The sequence below is a fragment of the Pseudocercospora fijiensis genome (assembly GCF_000340215.1).
Source record: "Pseudocercospora fijiensis CIRAD86 unplaced genomic scaffold MYCFIscaffold_1, whole genome shotgun sequence".
In the NCBI taxonomy this organism is placed as follows: domain Eukaryota; kingdom Fungi; phylum Ascomycota; class Dothideomycetes; order Mycosphaerellales; family Mycosphaerellaceae; genus Pseudocercospora; species Pseudocercospora fijiensis.
This window is the reverse complement of record NW_006921532.1, coordinates 8,953,944-8,971,893: the sequence shown is the minus strand read 5'-3', so window position 1 is coordinate 8,971,893 and position 17,950 is coordinate 8,953,944. Positions and strand designations below refer to the sequence as shown.

The window sequence follows — 17,950 nt, the reverse complement described above, 5'->3', positions numbered from 1 at the left end:
GCAAGCCACCGAACTTGCTGCGGCGGCGAGTTACGTGCTAACGTTGGAGTAGCCCAGACCAGGACAATGGAATCGATACCACCATGGACGACAGCCATTGCACGATACTCCGACCAATGTACCTGTCAAGCCCGCAATTCCTGCAACGTCAGAGGCCAAGTCGAAATTACAGGCTTTCCACTTCGTAGCGGGAGGCGAGCAAGCAATTGCAAAGACTTCGGAAACGACGAGTGCCACGGAGAATGGCAAGGGCGACAACACAGCGGCAGAGAATGCACAGCATGAGGGCGGAAGCACTCGTCAAATACCATCGATACCCCACGCGAACACGTTCACATACACACCGGGTGCACGTCTGCCGCTCGAGGAGCTGATCGGAAACGTGGATGAGGTCAAAGAAGAAGAACCCTTGAAACGGTCGCCTCAAGAACAGATTGGCTGGATACCGAATAGCTCGTCAGATCTCCTTACACCAAATAGAAGAAAGCGACGACGGGCTAAGAGCTCGTCACCTACATGCCCAGGATCATCATCTCAACCGAATCAGAACTCTACACAAAAGGACGTTACTTCGACCTTCAAGACCCCTGCTGCAGATCCCGCAGCAGACTTGTGGCAAAAGTATGCAAACGGCAGACAGACAGGGGACACTCTGAAGCTCCCGGAAATCAGCAGCCTCATCTTCCAGGCTTCGCCGAGACCACTAGAGACGCCCCTCAAAGACGGAAAGCTGAGAAGATGGGCAAGCACTGGAAATGACTGGCCGACCAGCAAGAACAAGCGGCGATGTACCAATAGTCGAGCAAGCATTGCCATTTGGCAAGATCAGACTGCCATTGGATCCGGTGGCAAAAGTAAGGTCGCTACTATGGTGCAGAAGATGCAAGAGACGTTGGCATCTCAAAGGCTTGAGCAAACGCACAAAGATACACCAACAGCAATGTCTGGTACCGAAGCTCCTTCCAGCTCGAGTCCTCTGCCTAACTCTGGAGCAAACTCAGGGCCGAGAACTGCAAACACAAGTCCGTTGCAGACAAGGCGACCAGCTGTGCCAGCACAAGCCTCCAGGCCGCCCGCAATACTCTTCGATCATACGCAGTCGAAAGAAAGGCCGCAGATGCAGCGAACACAATCTGGCGGCGTCAGGTACGAGCCCTCGAAAGCGGTCGGAGATCCTCTGAACCCAGGTGCAGCTCCAACGTACACACTTCAGAGCAAAGCGCCCCTGCCAGCGTACAAGCGGCCATCAGTGACAAAGGCTCCAAGTCAGCCCAAAGTCCCGCAAGTACGGGAAGAACCTGTGTCGGCAGCCGCCAAGAACGGGCAAGACGAGTTCGAGGATGATGAATTTGACCTGACCGCTGATGATCTGGATGAATTATGCTCTCAGATCCCGCTTCATGAGAGGTCATTGCACGACATTCCTTCGCATCCTAACCCGCCGCCACAGTCTCAGTTCATCGACACAGGCGCTCCAAGCAAATCGGCAGAACAGCATCCTACCATTCTTATCGAGGACGACGACGATGAGTTTGGTGGTGACGAGATTGATGAAGATTCGTTCGCGCAAGCAGAGTTGAGTGCAACGCAAGCATTAAGGGTCAGTCACCGTCCCAAGAGATGAGTATATATTGGAGTAGATAGCTCATGCATATGTGTAGAGATCTCCGCGCAAGCATAGCCCTCGAAAGAGTTTGCGCAAATCACGACCGACGCAATCAAGCCTCGAAAATCAGAACGCAAATGCAGCCTCTCGAATCCGGCGGTATATGGTTATAGACGTGCGAACAGGATCATACACCAATAGCAAGGGCCGTCAATGTGAACAAAAGGTTCTTAGAATTGAAGACGAACGGACTCGGGCGAGCGAAGTGATTATTTTGCGCGACTCCTGGCTTGACACTGCCGTCTCAAAAGGGAACATCGTCAACATCGCCAAACTGAGACGCCACAGCAATAGCACGCCGGTCGCGAGCTCTCCGCCCTCTGGAGAGACATTCATCGATGACACCGAGCAAAGCAACTTCCTGATTGTGCATCCCGACCATATGCTATCTGCAACCACTGTCGCCGATTCTTTTGACTGCGTGCGGAAGGCTGTTCTTCAGGACCGCATAAAGGCAACGGGTGAGACTAACAAGTCCATGGTATATGGCAAAATTCTTCACGAGATTTTTCAGCAATGTCTCTCTGCCGACAGATGGGATCAGAAATTCCTGAACGAAATGGTCGAAAGGACAGTGCAAGCTCATGTCGAAGGGCTTTGGGAACTGGGTATGCGTGACAATGTTCTTGCAATTGAAGAAGTCAAAGCCAAAATGGGTGAACTGGAAGCATGGTCAAGAGTTTTTGTCAAATCCGAGCCAGCTGCAGACAGCACAGTCGACGATCGGCAGGGTGGGAAGGTACTCATGAGTATCAGCAAGCTCATCGCGATAGAAGAACACGTCTGGAGTCCTCGATATGGGCTTAAAGGCAACATCGATGCGACTGTGCAAGCGACTACGACCAGTCGTCCAGGAGCACCGGATCTTAGGAATCTCATTGTGCCTTTCGAGGTCAAGACTGGACGGACCACACAATCGGCATCACATCGAGCTCAGACAGCTTTGTATACGCTGCTCCTATCGGATCGGTACGATGTTGAAGTTGGGGCAGGTATCCTGTACTACCTTGAGTCTTCGTCGATGTCACGCATTGCACCACCGTTCAACGAGGTCAAACAAATGGTGCAGCAGCGCAATCGACTTGCTTCGTACATCTTCCGCGCGAGGAATCCGCCAGAAGCAAATGCCGCAGGACATCTCACCAGCCTTCCAGCGGCGTCTCAGCCAATGGAAGAATCAGGATTGCCCGCTCTTCTACGCAATCCCTTCAAATGTGGTAGATGCTATGCTCAAGAGTCTTGCTTCTCATACCATGCATTGGTGGAGAACGGCACATTCGAATCTGCTGGGATGATCGACGACAACAAGAAAACGCACAGTATGATATGGAAAGAAGCGACTGGACACCTTGAACTCGAGAGCAAGACCGGTAATTCTCTTGAGAGAGCGACGACGCTCAAGAAATGGTTCGCGAGGTGGGACAAGCTTCTGACCTTCGAGGAACGCGACCAAAGCAGACTGAGGAAAGAGCTCTGGACTATGACGTCCTTCGAGCGGGAAAGTGCTGGTCGCTGCTTTGGCAATTTGATTATCAAAGAAGACCTTCCACACTCCAAAGTCGCCAGTCAAGCTGCTGTGGACGACATTGAAGGCTCAGGCGGCAAGATCAACCGCTACGCCTACTCCTTCAAACGTGCGCCCGGTTCCTCGGGTGGGAGCTTCACGGAAGGCAGTCAGCTGACTGTTGGCGAGCCTGTGGTTGTCTCATCCGAGGAGGGCCAGTGGGCACTCGCCAACGGATACGTGACGAAAGTTTCTCCGGCCAAGATCAGTGTGGCCGTCGACCGCAAGCTCGGGAATGCCAGGATGCGAGAGGCTGACTTTGACGGCAAGAACAACCAAGCTTTCCGAGGCTTAAGCAAAGATCAGGCTCGCAGAGACGACAACCAGCAGCAGATGCGCTATCGTCTGGACAAGGACGAGTTCTCCAACGGATTGGCGCTGGTGCGGAACAATCTTGTGCGATTGATGAGTGCGCATCCAATCCACGAAAAGCTCCGTGAACAGATCATCTTTGACATGAGGCCCACCTTCACGCCATCGCCCGCATGCCGAAATGAGTCAGCAAACCCGACCCAACTCGGCACCATGAACGACGATCAGCAGCATGCAGTGGAAAAGGTTCTTGCCGCTGACGACTATGCGCTGATCCTAGGAATGCCAGGTACCGGGAAGACAACAACGATAGCACATATTATCCGTGCTCTTCTCGCTGAGAACAAGTCGATACTCCTGACCTCCTTCACCCACACGGCAGTCGACAACATTCTCCTCAAGATCAAGGATCTTGTGCCAGAAAACAGCGTGCTGCGATTGGGAGTTCCGGCCAAGATTAATACTCAGGTCCAGGAGTTCGTACAGCTTGCAGCGAAGCCAAGAAGCACAATCGAAGAGGTTGACGACGCCTTTATGGGCACGAGCATCGTTGCCACAACGTGCATGGGTACCAACCATGCGCTCTTCAACCGGCGCTCCTTCGATGTCTGCATCGTGGACGAAGCATCGCAAATTACACTGCCGACTATACTCGGACCACTGCTGCATGCGAGAAAGTTCGTATTGGTTGGTGATCACTACCAGCTTCCGCCATTGGTACAGAACAAAGCCGCTCTTGAGGGAGGGCTCGACGTCAGCTTGTTTCGCCAGCTCAGCGAAGCACAGCCAGACGCCGTGGTAGATCTCGGGCGTCAGTACAGGATGTGCGAAGACATCATGACCTTGTCAAATGAGCTCATCTATCATGGCAAGCTGCGCTGTGGCAACGAGGCTGTGGCATCTCGCATACTTCAAGCAGATGACGTAGGCGCACTAAACAGGCTCCACGATGAGCATGCGCCGTGCTATACCATGCCGTCTACATGCTGGCTCAATCGCGTTACTGAGCCGAATCAGAGAGTCCTCTTTGCCAACACAAGCCAGCTCGGGACGAGCGCTCTTGAGACTCTCAGTGGCGGGGGCAAAATAACAAACAATCTCGAAGCGACACTTGTGGCACAGTCCGTCCTCGCTCTCATCGCACGCGGCGTTCCTGGATCTGAAATTGGTGTCATTACCTTATACCGTTCACAACTAGCTCTCATGCGGCAACTGTTCCGCCGAGCAAACATCCCGGACAGCGTCGAGATAGATTCCGCCGATCGTTTCCAAGGACGCGACAAGGAATGCATTATTATATCCATGGTGCGGAGCAATGCAGTTCGCATTGTAGGCGATTTGCTAAAAGACTGGAGACGCGTCAACGTCGCACTCACGAGAGGGAGAAGTAAGCTTGTCGTGTTTGGAAATCGGGAGACTTTGAAACACAATGAGCTGCTGGAGAAGATGCTAAGTATGATGGACGACAGACACTGGACTTTTGACCTGCCAACAAACGCCGACGGTACCCACCGTTTTAACTTCAGCACACAAGATGCAGAGCACATTGCTGAGAAGCAGAGTCCGAGCCCAAGGAAGACTATCAAGACTTCGCCCAGCCAGGCCAGCCCGGCAAAACGAGGAAGTCCTTCGAAGCAAGGAGGCAGTCCCATGAAGAAGATCGCATACTCGCCAAGCCGATCGCAGATCTCTCGAAAACCTCTGCAGTCAACCTCAGGAAACTCAAGAAGCCCGGTCAAATGTGGGAAAGGCGTCAAAAAGCCTACCAGGCGTATCAGAGGCAGCAAGAAGGACAAGTTGAACGCGGATCAAGCGCAAATATTCGTGGACCTGACGACTGATGATTGACGCAATTTTTCCGCTTGTTGGAAGCATTGAATGATCACTGGATCGATCGTGGTAGGAGAGCATGTCAGGTTTCAAACTGTAGGACATGGTGTTTAATACTGGTCTCCACGAAGCATGACCATGAAAGGCCTTTCGTGACAATGCATTAATCCTGTCACGGCCCTCTACGCATATCTATCTCTTTTATAGACTCTTCTATCTTCTAAGTCGCTCGATGCATGGACGTTTGGCTCGAAGCGGCTTTCATGCCACTTTCACGACAATTGGCGTTTGCTTTGCGCATCTAGCACAGACATGTTCTGAGCAGACATGCCTATTGAGCGACTGGCCACAGATCTGCCTCAGTGCTGGTCGGCGCATAACCGCCGGAAGCGGCTACTGTCTTCTCTTCGCGAAGATAGCATTCATCTTCCTCCACCCATCCAGGGTCAAAAGAGAAGACCTTGCACTCGGCATTCTTCCAAGGATAAGTCGAGAAACGGTCTGCTTCTCTCGTGATGGTTCTCAGAAAATCACCGTGCGCGACCAGAACGATATTCTTCTCTGGTCGATCTCTCAAGAACTGCCGGACCCATTGTGCACGTTTATGAAGACTCACGATGTCGATCGCATAGAAGCCTTGCTTGGAGGTCCAGTCCGGCGTCAGGAGGGAGAGGTCGAATTCTGCGAATTCTGGATCTGCTAGTAAAGTGTCTTTGGAAGAGCCAGTGTCGCAGGGCCATCCGTTGCATTCTTGCGCTTGGGGCAGGCAGAGGACTTTGGATAGCCCACCTAGACGCTGGATCGCCGGGGCCCAGGCTAATTTTGTGGTTTGCAATGTACGTTTGAGAGGCGAGGAAAGCACAAGGTCGATTTCTTCTTGAAGCTTGGGGATCTGAAGGGCGAGAGAAGCGGCCTGCTTCTTGCCTAAGGCCGTCAAAGGGGCATCGGGGACTGGTGTCGATTAGTGTTGTATGCGGATGGATTGGAGGTGCTCAGCAGACATACTGCTGTAGTCGAGGTCGACGTTGCTCTCGGCCTGAGCATGGCGGGTGAGAAAAATGCGTGATGTTGGCGCCATTCTCAAGCGTGGTACATGTGCACGGTTGAGTCGCTGCCAGGCAGTGCACTATCTCGAGACCAGACCAAAGATAGGATTATTTGAGGGTGTATAGGTAGGTAGTATTTTGGTATATGTGTCACGGTGTGTGGTATAGTATATAGCTAAGGTGTGGTAGAGTAAGCTTATTAGCCTTTAGATACAGAGATCCTATCGCTAGTCTAGGCCGTTTCTATCGCATTTTGGCTATCTATATAGATTTCCCCTCCTAAGGAAGTACTCGTCGAGGAATACAAATTAATATATAATATATAGTAGTAGTCCTAGATAATATAATTATCTAGGCCTAACTAGTAGTACTTTTTCGAATTATAGTCTAAATAGTATGTATTCTTATCGTTGCGGTACGGAGTAGCCTTCTATATAGCCGAGCGTATTTAGTTTTTAGATTATATTCGATTTTCCTAAACTAGGGCTATCGTTTAAGGAATAAAAAACAGTAATTAGTATATATAAAGTATTTATCTAGGTCGCTACCGTAGCGGATTTTCAAATTTCGGTCTAGGTACTACGTATTCTTTCTTCGAAAAAAAAATTTAGGACGCTTTATTTATATACGCTTACTAAATCCCGATATAAACGGATTAGACTAGTAACAAAGGGTATTATATAGTATGTGCGGGAGCTTATTTTAGCTATAGTAGCTTATAGTGGCGGAGTTGTTATAGATACGTAGCTATACTAACAACCCTTTGTTACTGGTCTAAGTGGAGATAGGGCAGGGCACGCAAAGATGGCGCAGGCTCGGTGCCATAAATACTGGCCGGAATCTCTTGGCGCGGGGCTTGGCACTCCTGTTGCAACACCCGCCCATGCCACCTTCATCGAACTTCACTTCCTCCCACTTCGACAGCACAGTACGCCGCCGCGCCGTCGCCGTCGCCGTCAGATGCGATTTGAACATTGCATGTACCTGCGCCACCAGTTGTCTGCACGGCTTTACGCGCGCGCGCGCTTCGTGCTTGGTGGCCGTGCCTCAACGCATAGCATGCATAAGGTTTGAGGGCTGGAATCTAGACTGCTTCACTGAGCTCAGCCTTCCCCTCGAGGCATCTCTCGCAGACCTGGAATGGTCGGGTCGGAAGGCGCATCACAGCAGGAAGACACGCGGGTGACGGGTCTGTCGATGGTACAGTAGAGCGCGCTAAACCAGGGCGATGCATCCTTCTTCACAGCATGGCTTGCGCAGCCTCGACGGTACATGTATGTCCTGGCCGCCATTCCACCCTCATCTTGAGCCACACCCATATGACGGAGGTGTGCAGCTCTGTAGTTGCCTTCGTCAGGCTCCAAGGCAGTGCTATACATCTACTTCCCATCAGCCTCGCGTCCTGCTACTCATCGCACCTCCGTCGTTCTCTCATCGCTAACTTGGCACAGCTGCACGCAATTTGTCGCGCTCGTCTTCACATGCTACACATCAACCAGTCTCTCCGCCCAATTCGAGCCGGAAAAAGGGTCGAAAGTTCGCAAGAAGGATGAATCGACTGCGACAAAGCTTCGGCCGTTTGTTTTCAGCAGATAACCGTCCGGCCCGAAGCTCGTCTGCTTCGTCAAATGAGCTTCCGGAGTACACCTACAAAGCTCTGCGAGCCAATGAGATCCGACTGATATACCTCTTACCCGGTAACTATTACGATGTCGTTCGATTCCAGATCGAACACGTACCCCTGGTCATCACAGAAGACTGGGATCCTCCCAAGTCACACACCAACAAAGACGTCCACGCAGCGCTTCGTGAAGGCTTCCAATGCCACAGAGGACCTTTTAAATCGCCTGAAGGCCGTTGGTGGTATACCGCTTTGGAACAAGATGAAGAGGTCATCAAGTACTGCGAGCCGCAAGACCATGAGATCTCACATTTTGTCGGAACCGAACCAGCATTTGAAGCGCTTTCCTATGCATGGGGGGACAAGTCAAGACGACAAACCGCTGAAGTATTCCATGCCACTCCGACGGGTTTGACGCGATACCGGCTGGAAATTACTGCAAATCTTGATACTGCTTTACGACATCTAAGGCATTATTCTGAGAGCCGAACCCTCTGGGTCGATGGGATTTGCATCGATCAGGGCAATATTGAGGAGCGAAGTCGACAGGTTCTGCGCATGCGACATATCTATGCATTGGCATGGAGGGTAATTTCATGGCTTGGACTTTCCACCGAGAACAGTAATCTTGCATTGGGAACCTTGCAATACCTAGGCCAGCAAGTAGAAAGTTCAGAAGACGGATGGATCTACCGATCTACTGAAGCACAGGAGCCACATTGGTGGGATCGCTCGAAAGCGCTGCCCTATAGCCAATTGCAGTGGACTGCCATTGAAGACCTTTTCTCTCGGAGCTGGTTCAGACGACTGTGGGTCCTCCAAGAAATTGGGTTGGCAAATCAAAGTGCAATGTTGTACTGCGGAGTTGACTCGATCTCGTGGTATTGTCTTCGACGTGCTATAGTTGCCCTCGATGGCAGACCAGGCGTTCCTGCTTCCGTCAAGGAGTCGGTATACATGAAGAGAATCATTGCATACGGTAAACTAGGGTGGTTCTTGAGAGAGGTAGTGGCACTGTCCCGTCGACATACTTGCAGTGATCCTCAGGATAAAGTATATGGCGTTTCGTCCTTTTTGGGACCAAAATTACTGGAGCAGATGCGTCCGGATTATGGACTGTCTCTACTGGAAATCTTCACGGATATTAGTGTCAAATACATGCAGCTCACCGGACGACTTGATCTGCTGACTCTGATCTCATCTTTGGACAAGATTGAACGGCCCTCGTGGGTGACTGACTGGAGGTCATTTCCAACTGGTGCCTCTACTCCAGGCTACTATTACCTGGCGGCTGGAATGTCCTGCGCATACATCAAACACACTCCCCCAAACATCCTTGACGTTGTAGGCCGTATCATTATGACTGTGGAATCGGTGAGCAACAAGGCTGGAAGTGACGACGAGAGCATTGTTGCAACGTTGCGACAGATCAGGCCAGATAATTTGTCAGAGGGAACGTACGTGACTGGAGAGCCAATGTGGGATGCTTGGCTGAGGAGCTTGACAAGAGATCTGTCCCAAGAGCGTCATCCAGAACGCATCAATCGGCCGACTCTGGCACAGCTTAAAGACCTTGCACGGCCATTGCTTGAAAACACGCAGACGCCTGATGATGAAGAGTCATTGAAATTACTGGTCAAAGACGCCAAATTGAAGGGCACCATAACGCGAACAAAGTTCTTCACCACAGATACAGGACACATTGGATTCGGGCCGATCGACATGCAAGCTGGAGATCAGATATGCCTGCTCCTCGGGTTCTTCACACCGCTCTTGATTCGAAAGACAGAAGGTGGCGATCGGCAATTTCGCGTTCTCGATTGGGCCTTCGTTCACGGTGTGATGGACGGCGAGGCTCTCCTCGGCCCTTTACCGGAAGGCTGGACAGTACATTACAGGCAGAAAGAAGGGAGATGGAGCGCACGCTTCGTTGACGCTGCTGGCAACGAATATCTGGACGATCCCCGACTAGGACCTCTGCCCCGTGTCTGGCGCCGCTCAGAAATCCAGATTACTGCCGACGACCCCATACATGTCGACTATTTCGAGAACAGCGAAACGGGAGAGATAATCAATTACGATCCTAGAATGTCCGCGGATGCCTTCAAACAGAGAGCAACGAAGCTGGAAACAATACGCTTAGTGTGATTGTTTGTAGTATCTGAAGTTTTCAGCGAATGCTACACTACACGAGAACCCCAGCGATACCAAGACTTGCTTTTCCCGCCCCGTGCCGAGTGATATGAAGATACAAGAGCTTTATCTCAAAAAAAGCATGAAGCGAGCAATGTACAGTGCCTTGATTCGCGAATATACTAGTTGTGAAGGAGAGTGCTCTTTCTCTGTATTCATAATTCTGATAGCTGAAGCAGGGAAGGAGGATTCCAGATGCTCCAGATTGTATAAACTGTGAAGTAGTATGCTTTCCATATAACCAAGATTCTCGGCGTAGTTGGAGAGAATTCGCACAAGTAACAATGACAATCCAGCCCATGTCATCCCGCGCTATATAGTCTAGACTCCTTCACCGGTTTCCTCGTTTTGTCTCGCTTGCATGCATGCATCTCTGTGTAGCTTATCACATCGTTGTGGAGAGTCAAGTTCCCAATCCAAGTTTCCGGACCACTACTTTTGCTCACAAGGTAAAAAATCTCAAAGCTTTCTGCAGGCAATCTGAGCATCGATTTCCCCTGACGTCATCGCGAAGACGGCCCTCATGTTGTTGATCAAAGAGGTGGCAATACAGTTGGGTTCCTGATGACGGGCAGTGCCCCGCAAGAGACAGACAGACATGGATATCTCTCCACCCGTGACAAGTCTGAATCTGGTTGGAGCCTGCTACATTGACACAATACTAAGGTACCGCACGGTATTGATGAAAGCATACAGATATGCGACTGACCTAGATGATCAGTGTCTCCAAATACCCCGCGGAGGACGACAAGCTTCGTGCAAACTCGCTGGAGAAACGAAGGGGCGGTAATGCTGCGAATAGCCTCGAAGTACTGCAGCAGCTCTCTATACCCAATGGCCGATCCATAGACCTCAGCCTCATCTGTCCCCTGCCGAAAACAGACTCGGCAGCAACCAAATTCATCAGAGAATCTTTCGCACCAAACGTGGATCTTTCCTTGTCACTGTGTAGAGAAACTAGCTCTGAAGCAGCAAGCAGCTTCATCATTAGGAGCATCGAAAGCGGCTCTCGGACAATCGTGAATTATAACGACCTGGCCGAGATGAGCCTTGGAGAGTTCCAGGATCTGGTCAAGCAGCGGACGAAGGCTAAGAACGAGAGGTCATGGTATCATTTCGAAGGCAGGATACCAGAGACTTCAGTGAGTTGCATGCGTTGGCTCAAGGAGACCTACCCAGATGTGCTCACCAGTGCCGAGGCGGAAAAGCCAGCTCGGCCCGGATTGGATGCGATGGCATCTGAGGCTGATGTGGTGTTTTTCTCGAAAACCTGGGCCCAGGCAGGCGGATATACCGACGTTGCGTCCTTTCTCCAGGCCCAAGCAGAGCGGTTCAAGGAAGCACGGCTTCTATGCTGTACATGGGGAGGTGATGGTGCGGCAATTATCAGACCCAGTGATGGAATGTATCACCATGAACCTGCTTTCGTGGACAAGGAGAAGCAGGTGGTGGATACGGTAGGGGCGGGCGATACCTTCATCGCTGGAATGCTGTTCCAGCTCACAACTTCTGAGAAGGCGGATGTTGCAGGGGCTCTTGCTTGTGCAAACAAGCTTGCTGGGCGCAAGGTGCTGCAAAGTGGCTTCGCAAATCTTGTGTGAGTGAGCAGCATATATCAATCTCTGTCAGAGAAGGAATGCAAGACTCACGTGAATTTTGAGAGGAAATGGGGGCAGCCACGAAGCTTTCGGTCTCGGATCAACCCCTGTCCCGAGCTCTATTCCAGCTCTCTCGAGTCTTACATAGACTCCTCTCGCGTTACCAAGTCACAACCACAACCACAACAACACCACCACTCCACAGACCTCTCCCTCATCCTCCCGTCCTCACCGAAAATGGAATCCCTCGAAAGCACCCTCCGCCAATTCCTCACCCCCATAACCCAAAACCTGCCCACGCCCATAACAAACCTCGCAACCCAACTCCTCGGCGACTCCTGCTCCCGCTCTCTAATCCACAACCTCACAATCACCGACACAGTCTGCCTCAAACTCGCCATCTCCAAAGCCCTCGGAATCGCAATAATCGCCGCCTCATCCATCGTGAAAATCCCCCAACTCCTCAAACTCCTCAACTCGCAATCCGCCGAAGGGATCTCTTTCCTTTCCTACTTGTTAGAGACGTCGTCCTACCTCATCACGCTGGTCTACAACATCCGCAACGAATTCCCGTTCAGCACGTACGGAGAAATCGCATTGATCGCGATTCAGAATGTTGCGATTTCTGTGCTGGTGTTGCAGTACTCTGGGAAAGGAGCTGGGGCAGGCGTGTTTGTTGCAGGATTAGTCGCGGCGGGATATGGATTGTTGAATGAACAGGTGGTGGATGGGAAGATGTTGGCGTATTTTCAGGCTGGGGCGGGAATTTTGGGGGTTGCGAGTAAATTGCCTCAGATTGTGACGATTGCGATGGAGGGCGGGACGGGACAGTTGAGTGCTTTTGCGGTGAGTTTGTTTACCATATACATGCGTACGAGCAAGGAGATTTTTGTTTGTGTGTACGTTTACTGACGCGAATTTTTGGGTCCAGGTCTTCAATTACCTCGCAGGCTCGCTCGCTCGTGTATTCACGACTCTCCAAGAGGTGGACGATAAACTCATTTTGTACGGTTTCTTAGCCGGTTTCTCGCTCAATCTTGTGCTGGCTCTTCAGATGGTCTACTACTGGAACTCATCAAGTAGCAAGGCCACAACCCAGACCAAGCTGGAGCCAAAAGGCAAAGCTGCCATTTCTCAAGCTACAGGTGCAATCAAGGCCAGTGGATCAGAAAAGCCCAGAAACTCGCCTTCTACCAGGCGCCGTGGATAGCTGTTGTTAGCTTTTGTGCAATGCAATTGAGAGTTTTCCATCGCATGAAAATCCACATTCCACTTGACCCATGCTATGCGCCATTCTATTCGATTTCTTGGAGTCAGGGCAGATGGCCAGGGCAACTCACGTTCGCCCGCCTTCAAACGTGGTCACCCGAACTGATGACCCGTTTGCAACTTCTCCCAAACGCCGGTATACGCCAAGCGCCGCCGTAATACTACTTCACGTTTGCCTTGCCACCTTCTGGCTTCTCCTTCTTGATGCGCTGCTCCTTGGCAGCCATCTCCTTCCCCCGCTCAATCGCACGCTTCACCTCATCGGAAATCGACGGCTCATCATTCGTAGCATGGTTCGAGACCATGCGCTTCTGAGGCGCAGACACGTATGGCATCTCCTGATTCCACTCTAAGGCTTTACTCTGGTCCGTGATTCCAAGACCCAGCGACTCCTGATCAGTCGGGAAACGCGCACCGAGAGACTGTTGCACAGCGTCTCGATCCTGTTCACCCGAGTCAGTATTGTTGAGCAGTAACAAGAGCAAAGGTTGATTGGGCACCTAAATTCATGGTTATTCGAAACGCTCGACATCGCAAGAAATCGCTTCTGAGACGCAAATGGACTTACCTTGTTCTGTTCTGAACCGCTCGCCTTCCGCGTCACCAAAGCCTTCTCATCACTACTGTTTGAACCATCAGAGCTCCTGCCGCTGCGAATGCGCTTATGCTGCCGAATGGGAGGCTTTGACTCTGTAGTCAACAAGTGTTGGCTCTTTCTCGCTGGCGAGTGCAAAGGCGATGATGACGACTGCTCCGATGATTGCGATGCCTGCTCATGCTCTCCGTTCAAGGCCTGACTGCCCCGAAACTGGTAGATCGGGCTCTTAGTCTCAGTGCATGAAGCTGGGTGGCACATCTCGACAATTTCGGCCTTGTCAGCCTCCTTCTTTGGCACCAATCCTGCTTCGGTTGCTTTGGTCTTCGTTGGAACTGTGTCGTTCGAATCAATCGTGACCTTGCCTTTCTTCTTCTTATTGCTCTTGCTCTTCTTGCTCTTTGCGGTCTTGCTTGGCTCTGGCTTGAGCTGAGATCCGTCGACTGCTGTATCCTTACTGGCCGACGCCGGCTCGTTCTGATGGGCATGGCCATGACCAGCAGGATCAGTGGTTTGACCAAGCTCTGTAGCCTGTTGGTCAGTGGTGGAAGCGGCCTTGACGCTGAGCTGCTGATCTTCAGACCCATCCTGCTTTGGTGACGATTCCTGAAAAGACGATCCCGACTGCGAGCCCAAAGATAAAAAATCAGTCACTCTGCCGAAAATGTTTCTCCCTTTCGGAGCATCATCATTCGTCAAGAAAGATCCTTCTGGCTTCTGTGGCAGCGCCACTTCAGAGTCTTCTGTGGTCTGAGGCTTTGGTTCATCAGGTGTCTCCTCCAATGGTTCCGTAGTATTGACTGGCTGCACAGGTGTGGGCGCAGTGTTTGATACCTTACGCGTCTTCTCTTCCGCCGTAGGCTTTGACGTTTGACTCTTTGAGGTCTTGACTGGCTTCTTCGCCTTGGCCTTGGCCTTCTTGCCAAAGATGCTGAGAGACTCGGTCTCAGCAGCACCCTTGGCCTTTGGAATCTTCTTTGCCTGGCTTGGCTGCGGCTCTGTGTCCTTCACAACTTGAACGTTGGGCGCCGTGGTGAAGCTGGTCGAGAGTGCGGAGGGAGCGTCCGGAGTAGCTTGCAGCTCTGTCTGAACAGCTCCGCTATTAGTTGTCTCGGACTCTTCCGATCCAGCCTTGCTCGAGCTGGGCCCAGGAATGGCAACGGCTGGCTGTGATTTGGACTTCGGTAGAGGTTGAGGTATCGGGGCCTTCTTGACGTCCTTCTGCGACAATGCCGGAACATCAGGAGTTGAAGCGACAGCTACCGGAGGCTCAGCGATCTTGCGTGCAAAGCTGTGCTCGGGAATCGAGACGGGCTTGATGATCGATGCAGGAATGTCGACAGGAGAGACAGTCTCAGCCGACTCCTCCTTGACCTCCTCGGGCGTGCCACTGGCTGTGTGGAAGCTGTCATCACCTTGTTCATCTTCTGCCTTCACATCCTTGGAAGCAACATCGGCCTGCTCAGAAGATAATTCAAAGTCATGATCAACCGTGGTGCTTGGAGGGACGAACTGCACAGAAGTTTCGACAGTAATCTGAGCCGGCTCTGTCTGTGAGTCCACAATTTCGTTCGACCTAGGTAGTGCGTCTGTCACAATCTGTGCATTGCTCTCCGGCTGTGCGCTCTTCGAGTGTGGTGATCCAGACTCCGTCGGCGTTGGCTGCATAGGAGTGTCGTTGTACTTGCCGTCAACAGCAGCATCCTTGTCACAACCATCGGAGATATTGTTATCTTGAGTGACATCAGGCAGAGAACCGCTCTTCAGAGCATTAGCCTCGAAAGCCTGGTTAAGGCTCTCCTGGTAAAGCCCAACCTTCTTGTTCTTGTTCTTCTTGCCCTTCTTACGGTTCGGCGTAGCAGCACCAGATGCTGTAGACCTTGTGTCTTCAGACGCATCATCTGAGCCATTCGTGATCTTGTGCGACTGTAGTGGCTGCGGCGCCATCTCTACAGTGGCCACATCAGGCCGTGAGACGGTTGGAAAGGTGCGCTCGGCATGCGAAGGCGAAGGAAAATAGCCTGGATAGTGAGACTGGTCGGTGGTGGACAGCATTCTACCATGGTGGAACCGGTTCAGCGCTTGTCGTGGATTGATCTCGTTGCCTGCGGCGTCACGCTGGGAGTAGCGCTCGTGCTGAATATCCCAATACTCACGCGGCACTTCTGCTCTCAATGAACCCCAAGGAGCTTGCCGTGGCTGCAAACACGCCCGCGCTCCTTGTGACTTGTCGACTTGATCAAAATTGACGTAGACCAGAGGCTTCTCGTATTTGTGGCCTTTGACGGTGGCTGGTGTGCTTTGACGAGCAACGTTGTAAACAGGTCCGAAGTTCGCAAAGAAGGAGACGAGCACCTGCTCAGGGACGTCTCTCGGAACGTCGAAAACAATGAGCTTGTTGACGTATACACACTTCTCACCGATCTGGTTCTTGGTACAGTTGTGCAACAGCCAATCGTCACTGGGAGATATGGCTGGAAGGTCGCGAGATCGGGGCACAAACGGGCGCTGAGTCTCGGGAAGCGGACCTGGTCCTGGCATGGTATTCTCGTCTTGCTTTGAGTTTCTCCAGAAATCTTGTCGATACTTGTTGGGGACACTCGAGTGCCGGTCTCGAGGATGCATGTCCTCTGAAGGCGCGTTGAAGTCATTGGAGGACTTGCGTAGCGACAGTCGGGCGTCTCCATAGCCAATGCTGTTTCTACCCCGGCTCGACTTGCTGCCACGACCGTTATGTGTGCCATAACCCGAACGCTTGCCAGCTCGTGAGGAGACACTCTCACGGCGGGTCTTCTGGCCTTCATGATCACCGCGTCCAAAGTACTGCCCATTACTGCGCTCTCCGAACGGCTGCGCTTGCTGGTAGAGCTGAGGATAGGCAGCATCTGGGTAATTGCCAAAACCTGGAGGACCGGACATAAATGTCTGATCTGGTGGTGGGTATGTCATGGCGTGGACTGAAGGGTCAAAGTTGCCAGGCGGATAGTGACCTGGCATGGGCTGACCAGGCACTCCAGCATGCACAAATTCCTGAACAGGTGGTGGTCCGCCAAAAGACGGCCCACGAGCTTGATTTGGCGGCACATAGGGAGCCCCATGCATGAAGGGCTGAGGCGGAGGTCCATAGCCTGGCGCATTGGCCTGTGGGTTGATACTGCGAAAGTCAGGTCGAAAGGTGGCCGGGTCATGGAAGCTGCCACGCTTGTTATACGAACCACGCTTCCGCTGCTGCTGACCACGCTGTGGCTGTTGGTAAGACTGTGGCGGCATGGATGGAGTGTGGCCGCTGAAGTTGCGAATCTGACCTGTCGGGTTGGCTGACCATGGGCTTTGCGTATCGAAGTTCTGTGCAGTGGGCTTCAATGGCAATGGAGCAGACCTGGGTGTTGGCAATTCGGTCGTTGTTGTCGCCGATGACTCTTGGGTGGCCGGCTGCGGCTCAGTCTGGGTTGAGATCGCAGATACGGAAGCAGGGGTGATCGCAGATGGATGGTTCTCATCACCATGACGGAGAGTCCACTGGATAGCCTTACTTACCACGTCGAGAAACTTCGTGCCGCACGACTCAATCTCTGGCTGCTGGAAGAAGGTGCTTGATGTGGCATCTGGCTTCAGCAGATGGCTCAGCTGGTCAGTCAAGACGTCTTGATTGTCCTTGAACCACCAGTCAACCATCAGTGGAATGCGGACTTGAAAATTGTAGATAGCGATTGACCACCAGACCTGCTTGAGGAAGCGGAAGCCATTGCCGTCGCCACTCGCACCGCCTTGCATGTGGATCTCATCTTCGCTGAAGTGCTGGCGGAGAAAGGCTTCTTCCTGCTCTCGAGTCGGGAGGGTCGGGTAGTCTTGTGGCATTATGCCGCCCCATTTGTGTCCATCGGTCGCATACAGAATGTCGCAGTACGGGCGAATGTCACTCTCGCGATTGCTCGAGGCGATGACACAGTTTGGCAGCACATATTTGTCGTCCTCGCCGCCGCCGCCGCCGCCGCCGCCACCACCACCACCACCGATGCTGTTATCCGCCATCCTGGCGATGCTGTCCAAGCTGGCTTTGATCCAAGCGCAGGTCAGCGATCAGCAGGCGGAAACGCTCGTGGATGCGCTATGTTGTAGGCGCGATTGGACGATGGCTGCTAGGAGGTGAGGATGAGATGTTGTACAAGCAGCAGAAAGCTTAAAATGCTTGCTGTGCTGATGTGTTGATGAGGTGGTGTCGAGTGTGTGCGTGCGCTGTATTTGGATGAAGTCAA

General features: G+C 52.1%; 6 protein-coding genes across 6 annotated transcripts; 4 read left to right on the top strand and 2 right to left on the bottom strand.

The window, feature by feature from the left end:
• Positions 1-304: 304 nt before the first annotated feature.
• On the top strand, positions 305-5,060 carry MYCFIDRAFT_104185 (uncharacterized protein; the record flags this gene model as incomplete). Its single annotated transcript, XM_007923711.1, has 4 exons — positions 305-1,141; positions 1,259-1,600; positions 1,662-2,985; positions 3,055-5,060. Coding segments are annotated over 4 exons (4,509 nt in total), but the record flags the coding sequence as incomplete, so codon positions are not given.
• A 778-nt stretch (positions 5,061-5,838) lies between these two features.
• Positions 5,839-6,450, bottom strand: MYCFIDRAFT_121120 (uncharacterized protein; the record flags this gene model as incomplete). Its single annotated transcript, XM_007923710.1, has 2 exons — positions 5,839-6,323; positions 6,378-6,450. Coding segments are annotated over 2 exons (558 nt in total), but the record flags the coding sequence as incomplete, so codon positions are not given.
• A 772-nt stretch (positions 6,451-7,222) lies between these two features.
• Positions 7,223-10,228, top strand: MYCFIDRAFT_86238 (uncharacterized protein; the record flags this gene model as incomplete). The annotated part of the gene is made up of 2 exons (XM_007922472.1): positions 7,223-7,346; positions 7,918-10,228. 2 exons carry the CDS (start codon positions 7,223-7,225, stop codon positions 10,185-10,187), a joined length of 2,394 nt encoding a protein of 797 aa, XP_007920663.1. The 3' UTR covers positions 10,188-10,228.
• A 567-nt stretch (positions 10,229-10,795) lies between these two features.
• Positions 10,796-11,895, top strand: MYCFIDRAFT_210004 (uncharacterized protein). The gene is made up of 2 exons (XM_007923709.1): positions 10,796-10,898; positions 10,954-11,895. Exons 1-2 carry the CDS (start codon positions 10,831-10,833, stop codon positions 11,831-11,833), a joined length of 948 nt encoding a protein of 315 aa, XP_007921900.1. The 5' UTR covers positions 10,796-10,830; the 3' UTR covers positions 11,834-11,895.
• Positions 11,896-12,067: 172 nt separating this feature from the next.
• On the top strand, positions 12,068-13,040 carry MYCFIDRAFT_27250 (uncharacterized protein; the record flags this gene model as incomplete). Its single annotated transcript, XM_007921612.1, has 2 exons — positions 12,068-12,684; positions 12,716-13,040. The coding sequence occupies 2 exons, from the start codon at positions 12,068-12,070 to the stop codon at positions 13,038-13,040; spliced, it is 942 nt and encodes a 313-aa protein (XP_007919803.1).
• Positions 13,041-13,260: 220 nt separating this feature from the next.
• Positions 13,261-17,726, bottom strand: MYCFIDRAFT_76514 (uncharacterized protein; the record flags this gene model as incomplete). The annotated part of the gene is made up of 3 exons (XM_007922274.1): positions 13,261-13,542; positions 13,668-17,138; positions 17,232-17,726. 3 exons carry the CDS (start codon positions 17,724-17,726, stop codon positions 13,261-13,263), a joined length of 4,248 nt encoding a protein of 1,415 aa, XP_007920465.1.
• Positions 17,727-17,950: the final 224 nt, after the last annotated feature.